General features: G+C 36.4%; 1 protein-coding gene across 1 annotated transcript; it reads right to left on the reverse strand.

Annotated features, from left to right (window-relative positions):
• Nucleotides 1-11,854: 11,854 nt before the first annotated feature.
• On the reverse strand, nucleotides 11,855-13,027 carry LOC120632817 (carbonyl reductase [NADPH] 1-like). The gene has a single exon (XM_039902838.1). The coding sequence runs from the start codon at nucleotides 12,798-12,800 to the stop codon at nucleotides 11,916-11,918; it is 885 nt and encodes a 294-aa protein (XP_039758772.1). The 5' UTR covers nucleotides 12,801-13,027; the 3' UTR covers nucleotides 11,855-11,915.
• Nucleotides 13,028-17,608: the final 4,581 nt, after the last annotated feature.

The following is a 17,608-nucleotide window of genomic DNA, read 5'->3' on the forward strand; positions in this document are numbered from 1 at the left end:
CAATAGCTCTAGATTTTCTACAGATCTCCTCATTTTTTATTTGATCACGTAGAGAGACTCCTTGCATATCTTTTTCTATTGCCTGCTCTTTGACTCGGTTTAGTGGTAGATTGCTCGCCTGTCATCGGTCCCGCTCAGTAATTATACCATGTGATCAGGCAGTCGTTAAAGCCCGCCTATCAACATTAGAGCAGCGTGGCGCGTCTATGCTCTACAACCCTCCTTCTGTGCGTAGAGACAATTTATGCTTATTAACAGAATATATTTACATGATAAAAATATCTTTAGCAGGATAAGGTCTCAAAGGGATCAAGTACCTAAATGGTTCTTGGAAAGATCCAGGTCACTTTAAAATCCTTCACGAAGACATTATATTTTTCCAGGATCTTTGTTGCGTTATGAACAGAGATATTTCAATATTATATCGTTGACAGATCGGACAAATCGTTAAAAGTTGAATCGTGAAAAAGATGCCATGTAGCACTTTTCACTTTGATAAAAAAAAGTTGGCCAGAACGGCTGAACGGCTATTTTTATACCGTGACAATGACGGTTCTCTTGGGATAGATTTGATTTTCTCACTAGTGTAAAGTTTTAACATAGTTCAGGGATCAGAGCATACGCATTGAACTATTCCTTAAATAAATAAATAAATATACTACGACAATACACTTATCGCCATCTAGTCCCAAAGGAAGCGTAGTTTATGTAATGGGTACTAGGGTTATAATTTTTATAAAAAATACACATAAATACTTATAATATATATATAAACACCCAGAAAACATTCATGTTCATCACGCAAATATTGTCCAGTTGTGGAAATCGAACCCACGGCCTCGGACTCAGAAAGCAGGGTCGCTACCCACTGTTCCAATCGGCCGTCACACAACATATACACACAACTAGTACTTAAAAAAGTTAAGACCTAAACTCACCGTAAGAACCTCCTGTTTTATAACACTACTAGTTAGCCTTTGACTGCAATCTCGGAATAAATTCTCAAATTACCCCTGTCTTGAATTGAACCCGGGATCCCCAACTTAAAACCAAAACGCTCACAGCTGCGCCAGGGAGATCGACAAAAATAGCTCCCCCTCTTAAAAAAATAGTACTAATGCAAATTGTACCTCTACATTATATGTAAATCTCTGAAGGATTTCTTGTTAGAGACTACGAGTATGAATGTTTCAGCTGGTCTTTTGTGAACGTACGGTGTGACAGGGTCCCTTTGTTTCACGTCAAGATATTACCAAGATGAATTTTACACGCGTTTCTCGAATTTGTTCCAAGAATTCTTGTGTAGTTGATCCATTTCAGGAAGACTGTTAGGTAACAATGCAGGCTCATGTTTGATTTTAACCACTTAAAATTTAATCAAAAGGGCCCGACAATTCCGTTAACGTCGATGCGGATGAAAGACGTAATTTGAGTTATAAATTACTTTTTTTATCCAGTGACTAGCTGTTCACGCGCCAATTCGTTCACCTTTGTTTTTAAATCATATTGGATTAAATTTGTAAAAAAAATAGTTTGAAAAAATATATAACAATTCATTACACATATCGCCATCTAGCCCTAAATTTTTTTTATGAATAATATACATGAATACTAAATATTTCGAACAACATGTGTAGAAGGAGAATTTTTAAATTTTATGTAATCTTCCTGCTTTATGCCCACCCTGGTTAATTTCATTTTTATTCCCTCTATTTATTACTTTGCATTAAACATCGGTGGTACAAAATAAAATTGATCAAAACATGTTTTGCCATAAAGGCGTGCAAATTTTTTTTAAGGATACAAATCTATTAGGCAATTTATTTGTATTTAATATTAATTCATTTAGTTTCAGTTTCAATAGTAAAATTAGGTTAGGTCAGTCGAGGTTAAAACGCCACTGGCCTCAAATTCAAATTCAAAAAAGTTTTTTTCATGTAGACCTTATTATAGGCACTTATGAAGCGTTCATACATTTAACTTGTAACACTAATGTTAGTGATGGCGATAACTGCATTCGTTAACTTTAAACTAAAACTAGGATAGTTGCGCCCTGGTCTAAGAAGAGTCTCACAGTCGAGTAATGTTGTATTGGATAGAATTATGAACATTGAGCTTAATTTGGTAGAGTCTGCGAAAAGCAGGAGAATCTGTATGGTGTAATTTATAATTTCTTCAATCCTTATACTCAACACCAAACAGATCTTCGGCAATGTACCCTCTACGCACGTTTCGCTCCGAAACCGGAGCATCCTCAGGAGATGTTGACTTTACAACGAATAATTGTTAGAGTTATTGAGTTAATGTTTAGCTAAGAAGTTAGAGCAATTCATATCCAAGCTCATCATACATGTATATTCATCATACAATATTGTCCCTTTAATTACACCACCGACCACGCCTTTCAGGCCGGAACCTATAGTAATGCATTTTTGCAACAGAAGTAAGCATGGCAGTAGCACTCCTCCGGACGAACTGTGTCACAAAAACTCGACTACTACTCTACCGTTTGCGACACCCCAACTTTTATATCGCCAAAAATGACAAAGAGAAGAAATCACATTATATTTCCCATTAAAAAAAATTACATTATCTCTGTTTAGTGAGCGCGAACATAACATTTTCGAGTCCTAATGTAAAAACGCTGGGGACTTTTGAAGACGTTCTACAAAACAAAGTGAGGCAAATCGAGCGAAATGAGATACAAAGAGGAATAACGTCTGGGGCTTATCATCCGATTCCGACATTGCTGTGTCCTCGAATTCATTGAATTCCCTCGAACGGTTTTATTTTTGGTTCCGATGTTTGGCGAATAAAATTTTAGAGGCGGATGCAAATGTTGGTTTCAAATTGAATTAGATTCCTACTGTGATTTTAGGTTGCTTGAATATTTTGCTGGCGTCGACTTCTTGATGGTCAGTGGATAAACAGTTATTCTGCTCAAATAGTTTGCAGACCAAATCCAAAACAGCGTGTGGAACAGACTATTTTGGAAATCGGTATTTGGATATCGTATTAATACCTAAATTACTTAAATTTATAACGTATAGTCAAATTCTGATTCTTGATTCAGAGGCAACAATATATGGTATGTGCTGAGTCTTTGAAGTGGCCGACGCCCACTTTTCGGTTCGAACCGTGCGGCCGCTGTTAAACCAAGAAGATTTTTTTTTTGCGATCGAATTATACCTACATATGTAAGGATATTTATACAAAGGTTCGAGGGAGCCAGCTAAATAGAGCTAAAATGCGGGGCGAGGAAGAACCCTTACTGGCTTACGTAGTAAGGGACCTAAACAACCTCTATTCATTATCACGGCACCACAATTCTCACGAAGAAGTCTTGAATAGTCTCGGGTGTTCGAGAATGTTGAGACTTTCCAAATCCTAGCTTTTCCGAACTGCCTGTTCATCATCATTACAACCCATTATCAGCCAATTCCTCGGCACGGGTCTCCTCTTAGAGTGAGAAGGGTTCGAGCCTCAGTCCACCACGCTGCCAAGTGCGGATTTCGCACGCCGTTTAGAACTTTATGGAAAAGTAACAGACGTGTAGGTTTGACGGCCGATTGGCGCAGTTTGCAGCGACCCTGCTATCTGCGCCCGTGGGTTCGATTCCCACTACTGGAAGGTGTTTGTGTGATGAGCATGAATGTTCTTCAGTGTCTGGGTGTTTATATGTATTATCTAAGTATTTTTGTTTATAATTCATAAAATTATTCATCAATCATCTTAGTACCCATAACACAGGCTACGCTTACTTTGGGGCTGGATGGCGATGTGTGTATTGGCGTAGTATATTTATTTATTTATATCACGATGTTTTCCTTCACCGTTAAAGCAAGTGATATTTAATTATATGAAATAAAACATTCTGATAAGTTGAAGTGGCGTGCCGGGGATGGTATTTGATCCCCCCGAAATGGAAGCCGAAGCCCTAACCACCGCTTCTGTTTATCATCCCTACTAATATTATAAATGTGAATTTAAGTTTGTTTGTTACGCTTTCACGCAAAAACTACTAAACTGATCATCATGAAACTTTGTACACATATTCCTGAAGGTATTAGAAGTAATATAGGATGCATTTTATCCCGAAATTAAGCTTAGTTCTTTTAGGAGAGGCGACGAAAGCGTTTAACGATTTTACACCATAAAGCCCTCAAATGATAACCGATTTAAAAACCTAACCTAAATTGAATGCTAAATCAAAAAACAAAAACAAACGCAGACGAAGTCGTGGGCAACAGCTAGTATAATATAAAGAATATAAAATCGCAATGACAGCTGCCTATTGCAACCAACCCGCTTCACCCGCACGTAATATATTCTAGTGTGTAAAGGCTCGACTCTTATTTCCCAAGAAATTTCACGATCTAACTTAATTCGATCAAACCTTCAAGCTAAACAGATAAACGGTTTACAAACTTCCAACTTTCTTTTTACAATGTAAATAAATAAAAAAAAAAACTCAAATTGCTTTTGTTGAATTTATTCAAATAGTAAGGACGCGCGTCCAAATCCGAAGTTAGAAATTTCGAGATTAAGGGAAAGTATCAAAGAATTTTCATTAGGCCAAAGTAGGATTCATTTCCTTCGAGTCGATCTCGGAATTTAAAGTTGGGATATTTCTAAGGCGGGGAATATTGAAGGCATTTTCATAATCAATCAAATTCCATTTGTTCGAGCGTCAAGGTAAGACTACCTACCTTTGATTTCAGGCTCAAATTTTATTTATCTTTACGTAAGTAATTAAATGAATTTGATTATAAATTATAATTTATTTCTGAGACCCTGTATTAATTTAGATTCCTTAGAAGATATGATACTGAAATTTATTATTTCCCTGTAGGACTCTTACACTCAATAACAATAGCTTAAGCTTTTTTTACTTTGATAATGCACATATTGCCATCTAACCCCAAAGAAAGCGTAGCTTGTGTTATGGGTATAAGTTGACTGATGAATATTTTTATGAGTAATATACATAAAAACTTATAATATACAGATAAACACCCAGACACTGAAAAACATTCATGTTCATCACACAACCATTTTCCAGTTGTGGGAATCGAACCTGCGGCCTTAGACTTTGAAAGCAGGGTCGCTGCCCACTGCGCCAATCAGCCGTTTCTAATCCAAATGTTTTTAATGAGGCATAGAATCTTTCGCTGCATGGATTTTACGTGGTTTCGTAGCAAAAGCAACGGTATTTCAAAGTGCAACGGCTTTGGAATGTATTATCTCTCTGTATTTCTGTAATTCCGTTCCTGCAGATAATGATCTGCGGGAAGTTCGAGAAAAAAACCATTATATTCCTAACCGCCATATTGCCATTGAATTTCCTACTTTTATTTCCGAAAAGACTAAACTATATTCCAAACGAATGGGCTTGAGTTTATGGGCGCCGTTCTGTTGAATTTTATTCAAGTTGCGTGAACTTGTTACCATGCTCCACGCCCTGTATAAGTGGATAAAGGGACGAGGGCTCTTTTCAAGTTGGTCGTACCTCGTAATATTTCATAGTGATTTGTGATTTATTCCCAACTGTCCCGAGTTAGAATCGGGCAAACAAATTGATTCAATATGTCTTCCTGTCTGAGCAACAATTATTTGTGTTGGAAAACTCGTCTGGTATGTGTCAAAGGTTTGTTTATCTGTTATTTGTGAAAGTATTTTGAATATCATTGGGGTATTGGATAGAAGCAGGAGTTACTTTGCGGAATTCCGTGATAAATTATGAAAAATAAGCTTAATTTCCCATGCTCCGCGAATTGCAGGAGAATTTATAATTTCTTCAATCCTTATACTTAATACCAAACAGATCCTCGGCAATGTACCCTCTATGCACGTTTCGCTCAATGAATAATTGTTAAGTCAACATCTCCTGAGGATGCTTTATTAAAAGTCCGCGTTTTTTGCCCGCGTTCGTTACGGTTTCTTAGAAATCCGATAGTAACCGTTTAAAATCAAATTGATTTCAATAAGTTACGTGCGTTTTAAGCTTTTCAAATATCACTTGGCTCAACAGTAAAAACGCATCATGAGGAAACCGGCATGTCTGAGAGTTCTCCATAATGTCCTCAAAGGCATGTGGAGTGCACCAAACTGCGCCAGAGTAGTGGATTACGGCCTAAACCCTTCTCATTTTAGGGGGAGACCCGCACCCTGTTGGGGACCGGTAATGGGTTGATATGATGTTGATTATGATGAATGTGACCACACGGATCTTGTCGTTGAGATCCGGTGATTACACTGGGTTTGGAACACGATGTTTAGCTGATGTTCCACCGTTATAACGGACAGATTCTAATTTTGATGATAAACTGGTCTAAACAAACGGTTACTTACCGGTTGTACCGAGGCGATCCAGACCGGGTTTCCGTTGGCTAGTTCGCCGCTGATTTGAAAGGAGGAGACGCAATGCCGTCTGGATGCAACGTTTACCTTAGCTGATGTTGGGTTTCACTCGTCTCACACACTCCTCCAAACTCCACCGTGTCGAATTAACTTGGTTGTTGGATATTGGTTTTATTAGAACATCAATGCTTCCCTTTGCTCGGATTAACGGCGTCCGCGTCGGTAGTTCGTTGCCATCTTAGTATCGGCCGGGGCCACTGGGCATACGTGTACAACCAGTACACTCGTGACGCGAGTTCTGCTATTGGCTAGACCAGATTTAGAGTAATGGTAGGAAAAGAATGGATTGAAGTAAGTTTGAGTGAGCGGTAAGAACGGGTTGTGTAAGCGTAGCGTACAATGAATTATCTATCACTACGCACATTTCGCAGTCCTATTTATTAGCAATTGTGCTAGAAGTGTATAGTCAATATCTCCTGACATGCTGCGATGTCGGAGTGAAACTGGCGTTGTCTTTGCTGCAATCTTTACACAACGCACCAATCAGATGTGGTTAATGGTTGAAGTGCTGAGTTGCTTCATTTTCGTGGAAATTTTGTTTAACATTCATTGAGAAAATTTAATTCAAAATTCATTTATTTCAGGTAGGCCTAGTTTATAAGCACTTTTGAAGCGTCAAGTCAGTCTGTTTGTAGTGACCCTGCCACCGGTTTGGAAGGCAGATTCAACTGAGAAGAGCCGGCAAGAAACTCAGCAGATTGCTTATTTCCAACATCATTTTATAGTTTATCAATCTTTTGAATTTTCTGTTCTGTGAGAGATGAGAATGGCCTGCTTCCAAGCTATATAGAGATATACCCATCCCCACCAAGGATTTCTGTACTTTTCTCAGACGATATGCAGATATCACTAATTTATGTCCGTTTCTAGTAAGTTGACTGTTTATATCGACTTTTTGTTTATAATTACTTATGTTTCTTTTTAAATAAGATTATATTTCTTTTAATTTGGCACGAAGGGATTCGAGTTCGCTATGTTTATATATCGATCGCACAGCTCTTTTCTGTAGTATAAATATAGTTTCTATACCATATACCGTCGAATTCCGCACAAACCGAATGAATTTTTGTATGTATATTAAATCCATTCCCCTAATCGGTTTCGGATAAGACGGTAACAAGCCACAACCAAAACCTCACACCAGACATAAGTACGGTGGCAACTTCTTGGAAAAAACGTTAAACGTCCATTGGCGTGCACTGGGATTTTTACCAGGGTATGCATACAGCAGGAAAATTGCATAAAATGGCAAAAATTGTCCTCCTATAAAGCTTTATATATATATAAGCAATTTTAGGGCAGGCAGTGCTTTTGTGCATGTATGAAGTGCACGCCACTGCTCATGTCTCAGTCTGAGTCTCATCAAAATCAAATAAAAGTCGAGCAATGTTGGTTTCCGTGAAAAAAATCTGGGCGTTTAGCCATATGGCGTGTGTGTGCGAAATGTATGCGCATATATTGCATACCAAACTATAGTAAGGTTCGCAAGTAGTCAGAACCTTTTAGTTTTCATAATTGAACTATGATAATGTTTGTGTAGAAGCGTACCCTGATGAAGAGACGTAGAATACTGTAACCGTACCGTACCGTTGCCACTTGACGTTTTAAAAGTGCTTATATTAGGCCTACTTGAAATAAATGAATTTTAAATTTTTTTAAATGAATATAATGTAAAAGTATCAGTGCCGGATTAACCACGTAGCTAGAGTAGCAATTGCTACGGACCCCGCGCGAAAATGGGCCCCGCATATTTAATACCACTTATCTCTGCCTGACCGACACAGACAGACACTCACGAACACACAGATATCGCTTTTAGTAATTTACTAAACTATTAATTACCCACATAATTGTAACCTATAGATAGCAAATACGTATTGTATTTAAGATACGTATTGAGTATTGAATTGTATTTTCACCACTTTATACTTAAGAACCCATAGCAGATAAAGGGCTCTTCTAAAAAATTAAGGCTCATGTAATAGTAAAGTTCAAAAAGTTCTTTTAAAAAACTAGCCACAGACCCCGCGCTTGCTTAGTCAGGCACTGAATAGTATAGTCATTTGAAATTAACTTTTCCGGGAACTTCTTCTAAAACCTAAGCATGTACGAACACCATGTAATGATATGTCTTTCATAAATGTGCCCATACATCAGTTTATGTTAAATGTAGAGTAAATAGTTATTCCATTGCTGTTTTTGGAGGTAAAATAAATTGAAAAAAGTATGTTATTAAAAAAAAAATTGGCGACCTCCCTGGCGCAACGGTGAGCGCTGTGAATCTAAGCAGGAGGTGCCGGGTTCGATGCCCCGCAAGGGCAATTTGGGATTTTACAATTTCTGAATTTTCTCTGGTTTGACATAAACGTGCCGCTAAGCGATTTAGTTTTCCGGTGCGATGTCGCGTAGAAACCGATTTGGGGGTATGATACTATACTCCCTAGCAGGTTAGCCCGCTACCATTTTAGACTGCATCATCACTTACCACCAGGTGAGATTGCAGTCAAGGGCCAACTTGTTGTAACTAAAATGTTTTTATGATATTATGACATCTTACCTGTCATAACATCATTAAACACGACATCAAATTTTTGGTTCAAATATTATAAGAACCTCAAGATATAATTTACTATTTTAGCCTTTTACTTAAGCACAAGTTTCCTCGCTCATCGATGAGAGGGGAAAACCCACCGTATCGCTTCATTACGGGTTGGCGGTCTTCAATATCATAAATAGGAACAACTAATTACAAAACATCAGTTTCATAACAGATCACGTAATCCATATAACATTATTATATACAATAACACGGATATTATTTGATCTTGTAATCATGAAATTGATCTCTTAAGAGAGTTTATCAAGACGTCTACGGACTTTGCAAATAAACAATTCACGTTTTAACATTTCTAGATAACAAACTTCTAAGCCTGATGCACGATAAAGAAACAGACGGGTTTGGGGTTACAAATTCACTATTCCAATCTCTGTTTATTGTTTCGTAAAGGTATTTTTTATTCGGTATAGGATATACACACAGAATGAAAAACATACAGAATCCGTGTACACGAGTAATATTGAAGCATCAAAAACCACTCCACTTCAGTAGTTTTTCTCGTATACTTAACTATCTAGTTACCACTTTAGTAGTTTTTCTCAAACAGGTGGTTAGTAACTTAATTCATTTAACAGTTGACGGTAATTACTTTACCTCTAATGTTCTAAACGTTTACCAAAAAATTTAGGAAAATGGGTAAAGTTTGTGAGCTAGCAACATTCAGCGGATGTGAAATGAGACGTGCTCGGGCCGTCTTCTCTGTTTTTGGACACAATGCACTGCATGCAATAATGGCTGAATGATGATTCTGTACGTTCTTAATTCTGTGGATATAATACTCTTTTATACTAATCTCCAATGTATCTTAATTATTTTTATTCGATACGGCATTTTGCGTAAATTTCCAGAGTAAATATGTTAGAATTCAAGCACTATTCTTTCAAATATTTTAAATGCGAAAGTTTGCCTGATTCCTTATTAATTGTTAATTGCACGGCCGAACCGATTTTGATGACATTTTGCAATCCTTGAACGAGGTTATTCTATTAACTGCGGAATCTAAACGTTGTTTTCCTGTTGAAATTTACAATTAAAAAAAAATAACGCGGTCATAGTCGCCATATAAGGAAATGAATGGTTGGAGAAAAATGGTATCCAAGATTTACTTCATATAAAATAATCTGGTCCTTTTCAATAAGATTTCCCATTTAAAATTGTAATATTAAACATTTTAATAACCGACTTACAAAAAAGGAGGTGGTTCTTTTAATATTCGTTATCTCATAAAACTGTAATTTAGAAAACGATTTGAAAACGAAACTTTTTGTGTGATGAACATGACTGTTATTCAGTGTCTGGCTGTTTATATGTATATTATTCATTAAAACATATTCACCAGTAATCTTAGTTTTCTCTTGTTTGTTTTAATGTATTTTGTTAAGTTTATTTTAATTGAAGAGCGGAGTCTTCTGACACAGGGGTAGTAATACTACTCTTAAAAGAAGGCTTCAGCGATTGATACCACTTTGTTTCTTTCCGAAATAAACTATTTTTATTTTATTTTATTTTTTATTTTACCCATAACACAAGCTACGCTTACTTTGGGGCTAGATGACTGTGATATATACTACGACAATACACACAGGTAAGCAATTTATGCTCATCACAATAAAGGAGCTGATGGTGAAGTGTCCGGAGAACTCCTTGCATTTTACTTGGCACCGCCTTAAAAATGTTTAAAAAATATTTCATCATCATCAAATCAACCCATTACCGGCCCACTGCAGCGCACGGACCTCCTCCCACAATGAGAAGGGGTAAAGGCCGTGGTCCGCAAGACTGGCGGTGCGGACTGGTGGACTCCACACACCTTTGACAAACATTATGGCGAATTCTCAGGCATGTAAGTTTCCTTCACCATTGAAGCAAGTGATATTTAATTACTTAAAACGCACATAACTTAGAAATGTTAGAGGTGCGTGATGGGATTCGAACTCGGCCCCCCGAAAACTCGTATCCACTGGGCTATCACCGCTTCAAAAAAAATAATTATATCTTGCTTTTTAGTTGTATAACTAAGTCGGTTCTTTTTTGTCAAAATCAAAGTTTTTTTAATTCTATTTTTGAAATTTAATAACATCTTGGTAAATAAACACTTGCTGAATGAACGAGTCAATATTTTAGATAAGTTGCTCACCGCGTGAAGGAACCTATCACGACCCGACCTATCATCCTATTAAAGACATACTTGACAGTACTAGGAGAAAATATATTCCAACTCGCTTTAATCCAGGCTACCAGAATCGAGCCCAGGGTCTCGATACCTGTTGTCCAACCGGCGCAATACTTGGTCTACCAGGCAGTTCAGGGTTGAAAAACTATGAGTTTCCAAATCTCTCTAAACCGCCAATTGGCTTCAAACAGTTAGTTCAAACTAACTTTTATTACACGATCAACTAGAAGTTAACCCCTGAAAAATATCTCAGACTTTGTTTAAAATATAGACTATGTATTCAGTGCCCGGCCCTTATTTACAATCTATTATGCATTGCAATAAACTTGACCACTTGATAACTTACTCAACAGAGCAAAATAGGCTTTATGCTCAAAAGTATACGGTTAAGAAATGTATGACAACAATTTAGTAAGCGACCCAATCTATTTCTCCGGTAAGACAGCCAATTTCGTTAGGTCATGAACATGCATCGTGTTTCGGAAATGTTTATTTAAAGGAAATACGTCCGTAGGTGTATTTTGTACTGAAATAACGATTTATGTATCTACATTTTAGTAATCACACCATTATATTATCATTATATTATCATGTTATTTTTGTGTTCTAAATGGAATTAAAATATAAATTAAAACAGTCATAAATCAATATCAGTAAGAAGTTTTATTTAATAACTTTAATCAAAAGCTACATAATATAGGCAAATTAAAGGTGATTTGATTCGTTTAAACTATTCTCAAATACCTTGTAAACACAATATAATTTGAGATTCGTATCGGTCCACTCCTTTTCAGTTTTATCAAACCAGAAGTATTTTCCTTTAACAGATTGGTCTATGTCCAGAGCTAAATAAACAGGAGTCTGACTCGCTTCTTCCACTGTCAGAAAACCAGCGGTTTTGGTCATATTCGTCTTCACAAATCCTGGATGAAGAGAATTTATAGATATGCCACGTCCCACTTGCTTCTGCTGGACTCTTGTTAAAGCGCAGAGAGCAACCTTAGAAATCCTGTATGCTAATAAAGGAGTTTCAGTAAAATCTTCATCGTTGACAGTTCCCGTTTTGACAGAGTTCAGAAACCAGTTAACGAATGCGTTTACATCTTCCAGTTTTAAATCCTTTTTTGTAAGACGGTCGATCCAATATGCGTTTTTTAGATTTGATATATGGCCACAATCACTTGACACGTTTATAACACGAGCGTTGTCCTTCAATATCGGAAACATATATTCTTGTATAGTTAGTATGCTGTAGTAGTTAACATTGATCACTTGTACTGAATCTTCATAAGTTGTCTTTGTAAAATTCGATGTGATTAGTCCAGCGTTGTTGATTAGAATATCCAAACCTCCATGCTTTTGTTTTAGGTATTCTGCGAATGCTTTTACACTGTTTTTATCTGTGACTTCAAGTTGGTGAAAAAGTGGAGTGAAACCTTCTTTATTCAAATTATCGATTGCTTCTTTACCTCTTTTTACATCTCTTGCTGTCAGATAAACGTGTCCTACACCACGTTTGCACAGTTCTCTCACTATACCGTAGCCAATCCCCTTGTTTGAGCCGGTCACAACAACTACTTTATCAGCCATATTTGCTTAGCTGGTTTTAAATCGATACTGTGTAAATATTGGATTGCAGTGCTTATATAATTACGATAAGCGCGACAAGTTTATGCAGATCAGTTTACAAGTTGCAAATTGGAGAAATGAATATAAGCATGACCGAATGAGATCTTGAATTACGGACGGGTACCACAATTTTGTGTTACACCGTGATTTATAAAATTCAACGTGACCAAGCGGTTTAGTTCAACTAAGACAAGTTTTAATTACAAGATAAGTTGTTTATTCAGTTTATATAACTACTGATAAGCTACGGACATAATAATAGACAAGTATATGATAGTAAAAGCGGCGATAGCCCAGTGGGTGGGACTTCAGACTTTCGGGGGAGCGAGTTCAAATCCCGGCACGCACCACTCCACCCCTGTGCGTTTTAAGCAATTAAAATATCAGTTGCTTCAACGGTGAAGGAAAACAACGTCAACGTCAAAAACTTACAACCTGAGAGTTCGCTATAATGTTCTCAAAGGAATGTGCGAAGACCACCAATCCGCACTGGGCCAGCGTGGTGGACTACGGCTTTTACCCCTTCTCATTGTGGAAGGAGACCCGTGCTCTGTAGTGGGCCGGTAATGGGTTGGTGTGATGATGACCGGCCCACAACAGGGTACGCGTTTCTTCATGAAAAGGCGACCATTATAGAGACCTTTATGGCATACAATTTCCTCAAAAAATTTTTCTTCGCAAGTGACAATTTATTTCTTGAAAAAACACAGCTCCACAAGTGAGATGTGCTTTCTCGTTTTCGTTCGAAAATAAGGCTACAGTCCACGAAGCTATCACTGCTTCATGTAACCTCAGCATATTAATGTCCTCATCTCTTTTAAAAGAGAGCTATTTATAGTCTTGCCCACCACGCCTTTCCAATATGGGTTGGTGGGCTTCACTATGGATGAGTGCAGTCCATAGCAAAAGTTAAAAGTATCGTCTAGCTTAATCTTACCTATTCGTGGTTTAAATTAAAAATTCAAATTCAAATTCAAAATTTCTTTATTCATGTAGGCCTTTCACATAATTGTAAGGGGATGGTTTTAACTTCGTTTGCCAACTTAAACCTAAAGCCACAAGGGTGGCAAACGCGCCCTGGTCTAAGAAGAGCCCACCCCACAAACTTAGTCGGGTAATTTTTTTTTTGTTATCACCTCACTGCAAATTAATATTAAGCTATGAAGTCAGAGCAATTCACACCCAAGCTTTTTTTGTCGTTTAATTTCGAGAGAGGTTGCAATTATTTATAGTATATAGCATTGATTTAATATGTTACTATCTGTTATTAAGTGTAAATATTCTTTATCAGAAAAGGAGTGTTTATCAGGTCTCACGATAAAGACGATGCATCAAAACAATAATTGATTAGAAATGTAACAGTAATAATAAATCAGCATGAACTGTCTAGAATGTTCTATTGCATAAGTGTTTACAAATACCTACCAGATAACTTGATAACCTTATTTCAGAAAATAATAAGCCTTGAAAAAATATTCCCAGAATTATAATGTTCAAAATGCTCAGTGAGTTTCTCATGGGAATTTTAAAACATAATTTATATTAACATTATTTATTATAAGGAACCATCGCCACGCGAATTCATCTCTCACTTGACTGATTTTTTTAACTACACATTCTTCACAAAAAGAGATAAATAACATTATTTCATTAATATAATCAGCAAAGATCGAAAATACTGTTTGAAAAATAGAAACATAGTAGGTAGTAGGTAACGCTGTATTATATATATATATATAGATAAATAATATATAATACAGCGTTGTCTTAATTCTTCGCGTTTAAGAGACCAAGTTCGAAAACGGAACGTTAAAACGACTTTAAATATGGTAATATTTTAACATGATTTTAATTATTTATGTATTTCATATAAATTGTGGATGTTATATATTTATATAGGTATTTATGTTATATATTTTATTTGTATTTATATGTAATATATTTATATATATATATATTTTATTTATATATTTGTATAATTTTAAATCTTATTTATTGCACCACCTACCTCTTCTCTATGTTTTTTCCTTTTACGCCATTGGTTGCCTGGAAGAAATAGCTATGTAGCGATAAGGCCACCAAATTGTACTCTCTTGCTCTGTATTTATATCTCTGTAACTACTTATTTTCTTTAGTGTGCAATAAAAGTGTATTCATTCATTCATTAATGATGACTGAATACACTTTTATTGTACACCACAAAAAAAAAAAAAAAAAAACGTTTTACACAATACAACAATACAGTACACAAGATTGCAGCCTTATCGCTACATAGCTATCTCTTCTAGGCAACCAATTGCGATTTTAAATTTTATAAATTTTTTAAATGCATTTAAAATTTTCAGCAGAATTTGACCCGGCGACTCTCTGGCAAACGGACCTGCCTTCTCACGAAAAAGTTATAAAATTATAATTTTTTTGAAGTGTGGCTAAAACACTAATGAGAAAAATGATTGAATAAAATGATTTTAAATAATCATAAAAAAAGCTTTATCAACTATATGCATTATCTCTCTATCAATTGTACTTGTGGTGATAGCCCAAAGGTTAGGATATATATATTCTTATATTCTACCCACAATTTCATCCATACTTGGCAAGCGTAGTGGCCTATGGCCTACACGCTTCTAATTCCGAGAGGAGATAGAAGGACCGGTGATGGGTCGAAGATGATGATGATGAATATCATTAAGCAAAGGTTCATCAACTTTTGATATGACTATGGGCACCTGGTTACATCTGTTAAGTTATGCCTAAGTTTCAAGATTCTTAAAAATTGTTTAACGGGAAGTGGGCAGTTGGTGGGTTCATAACAATGATGACGATGAAACTCTTCTTATCAGTTCTTGCTTACCAAATAACTAACAACTCAACAATAGTATAAAAATGCTTACCGAACCAGAAGATGCTTTTCTCTTTATACTGTGAATATATAGCTTTTTAAAAAAAAATGCATAGGGACATGTTAAGATGTCGTTTCGTTAAGAATCGATCTGTCGACTTTCCTGGCGCCGGAAATAGCGCCGTGGTCCTACAAGTTGGAAGTCCCGAACAAACTTTGTAAATTCATTATTTCAGAATTTTCTCTGCTTTGGTATGGTGGGACGCTTCGGCCGTGGCAAAGTTAACAGACAAAGACGAGCCACCAAGTTATCTAGCGACTTGTAACGAAAAGTGTGTAGTATTGGTTACTAATCGATACTAGTCCATATTAAAATAGATATTATAAATGCGGAAATGAGTTTGTTTGTTTGTCCTTGCTTTACGCTCTAACTATAATTAAACAAAATAAACATATAAAATATATACTACGACAATACACACATCGCCATCTAGCCCCAAAAATAAGCGATACTAAGATAGCTGTTGAATATTTTTATGAAAGTATTTATGTGTACTATACACATAAATACTTATATACACATAAATAATTATACTTATAATACACAGATAAACACCCAGACACTGAAAAACAATCATGTTTATCACACAAACATTTTCCAGTCGTGGGAGTCGGACTCACGGCCTAGGACTCAGAAAGCAGGGTCGCTGCCCACTGCGCCAGTCGGCTTTCACATAATATAAGTATTTTTTTCATAACTCTATGAAGTCCTATGAGTCCAAAGAACGGATAGCCAATGGGCTACTTTTGATCTTGGACAAAAATTTAAATTTCTAAGGAAATTTCGTATTTTTACACCTTCACGTCTTAACAAGCAGTCAAAGAACTTATCCACTGCAAGTAACACCGTGAGGCACAGCTAGTTAGTTAATAAAATCGGAGGCACCATGAATTTAAGTGAATCTAACTTTCTAACTTAAATAGTAAAACCATGTCATATACTAAGGTTGGTAAATTAATCGTCAGGGAGGTATACTACGGGTTCCCCGTTTAACAAAGCAACAAGGGGGATATGCCGTGGTGGTTTTTAGTTTGGGTATACCAGAGGGGGAATCCCACATAACCTCCGTCCTGCCCAAGGTTCGGAGGAAGCAATAAAGCTTTTCGACGTAGTCAAAAAAAAAAAGGTTTGTAAATTAATGTGGTTATATTATGCTCCTTAATGGACACAATGTATAATAATCCGCAGAGGCACTCGTCCTTTTACCGAAAATTCATTGGCTCTCTCATTTATTACATTTACAAGAGCAGATTTTGTAAATCCAATTTAATTGAATACAAATTCTCTGCGGCGAGGTCGAATAAGTGGAACAAATGGAGTGATTCATCACCCCTAGTATAAATAGGTTGCGTGCGATACCACGATTACCCTTTACCGAGTGGGAGGAATTGTTTACCTTACTTATTCTCAAGCATTTTCCCTTTTCTCAGCATTTTCAACGTCTTTAGTTTAACATTTCTGCGTTTTAGGTTTCTTATTATCATCAGGCAAAGGATCCTCATTTTTTGATACTATATGGGCACCTGGTTACATCTGTTATGTTATGCCTATGTTTAAAGTAAAATGTAGAAAATACTAGACACTTTTCTTGTTACTGTTTAAAAGGGTACCGTATACACAGTGGCGTGCATAGAGGGTATGCACAGGGTATGCAGATGATATAAAATGAAGATAATCTCCTGTACGAGTTATAAATGTTTAAGGGTAGGCTTTTAATAACACTTACAATATCCATCCTTAAGTTTTTTATAACTCGGACTGGAGATTTTCTTGATTTTATATCATCAACAATCCCCTTTACATGCCCTCTATGCACGCCGTTGCGTATACAAAGTATATCTATATTTAGTAATTTTTCATTTTACT

This window comes from Pararge aegeria, chromosome 20 (assembly GCF_905163445.1).
Source record: "Pararge aegeria chromosome 20, ilParAegt1.1, whole genome shotgun sequence".
NCBI classification, from domain to species: Eukaryota; Metazoa; Arthropoda; class Insecta; order Lepidoptera; family Nymphalidae; genus Pararge; species Pararge aegeria.

Excerpts from the sequence above, each read along its gene's own strand:
- LOC120632817 (XM_039902838.1), bottom strand. The coding sequence starts at position 12,800 with ATGGCTGATAAAGTAGTTGTTGTGACCGGCTCAAACAAGGGGATTGGC.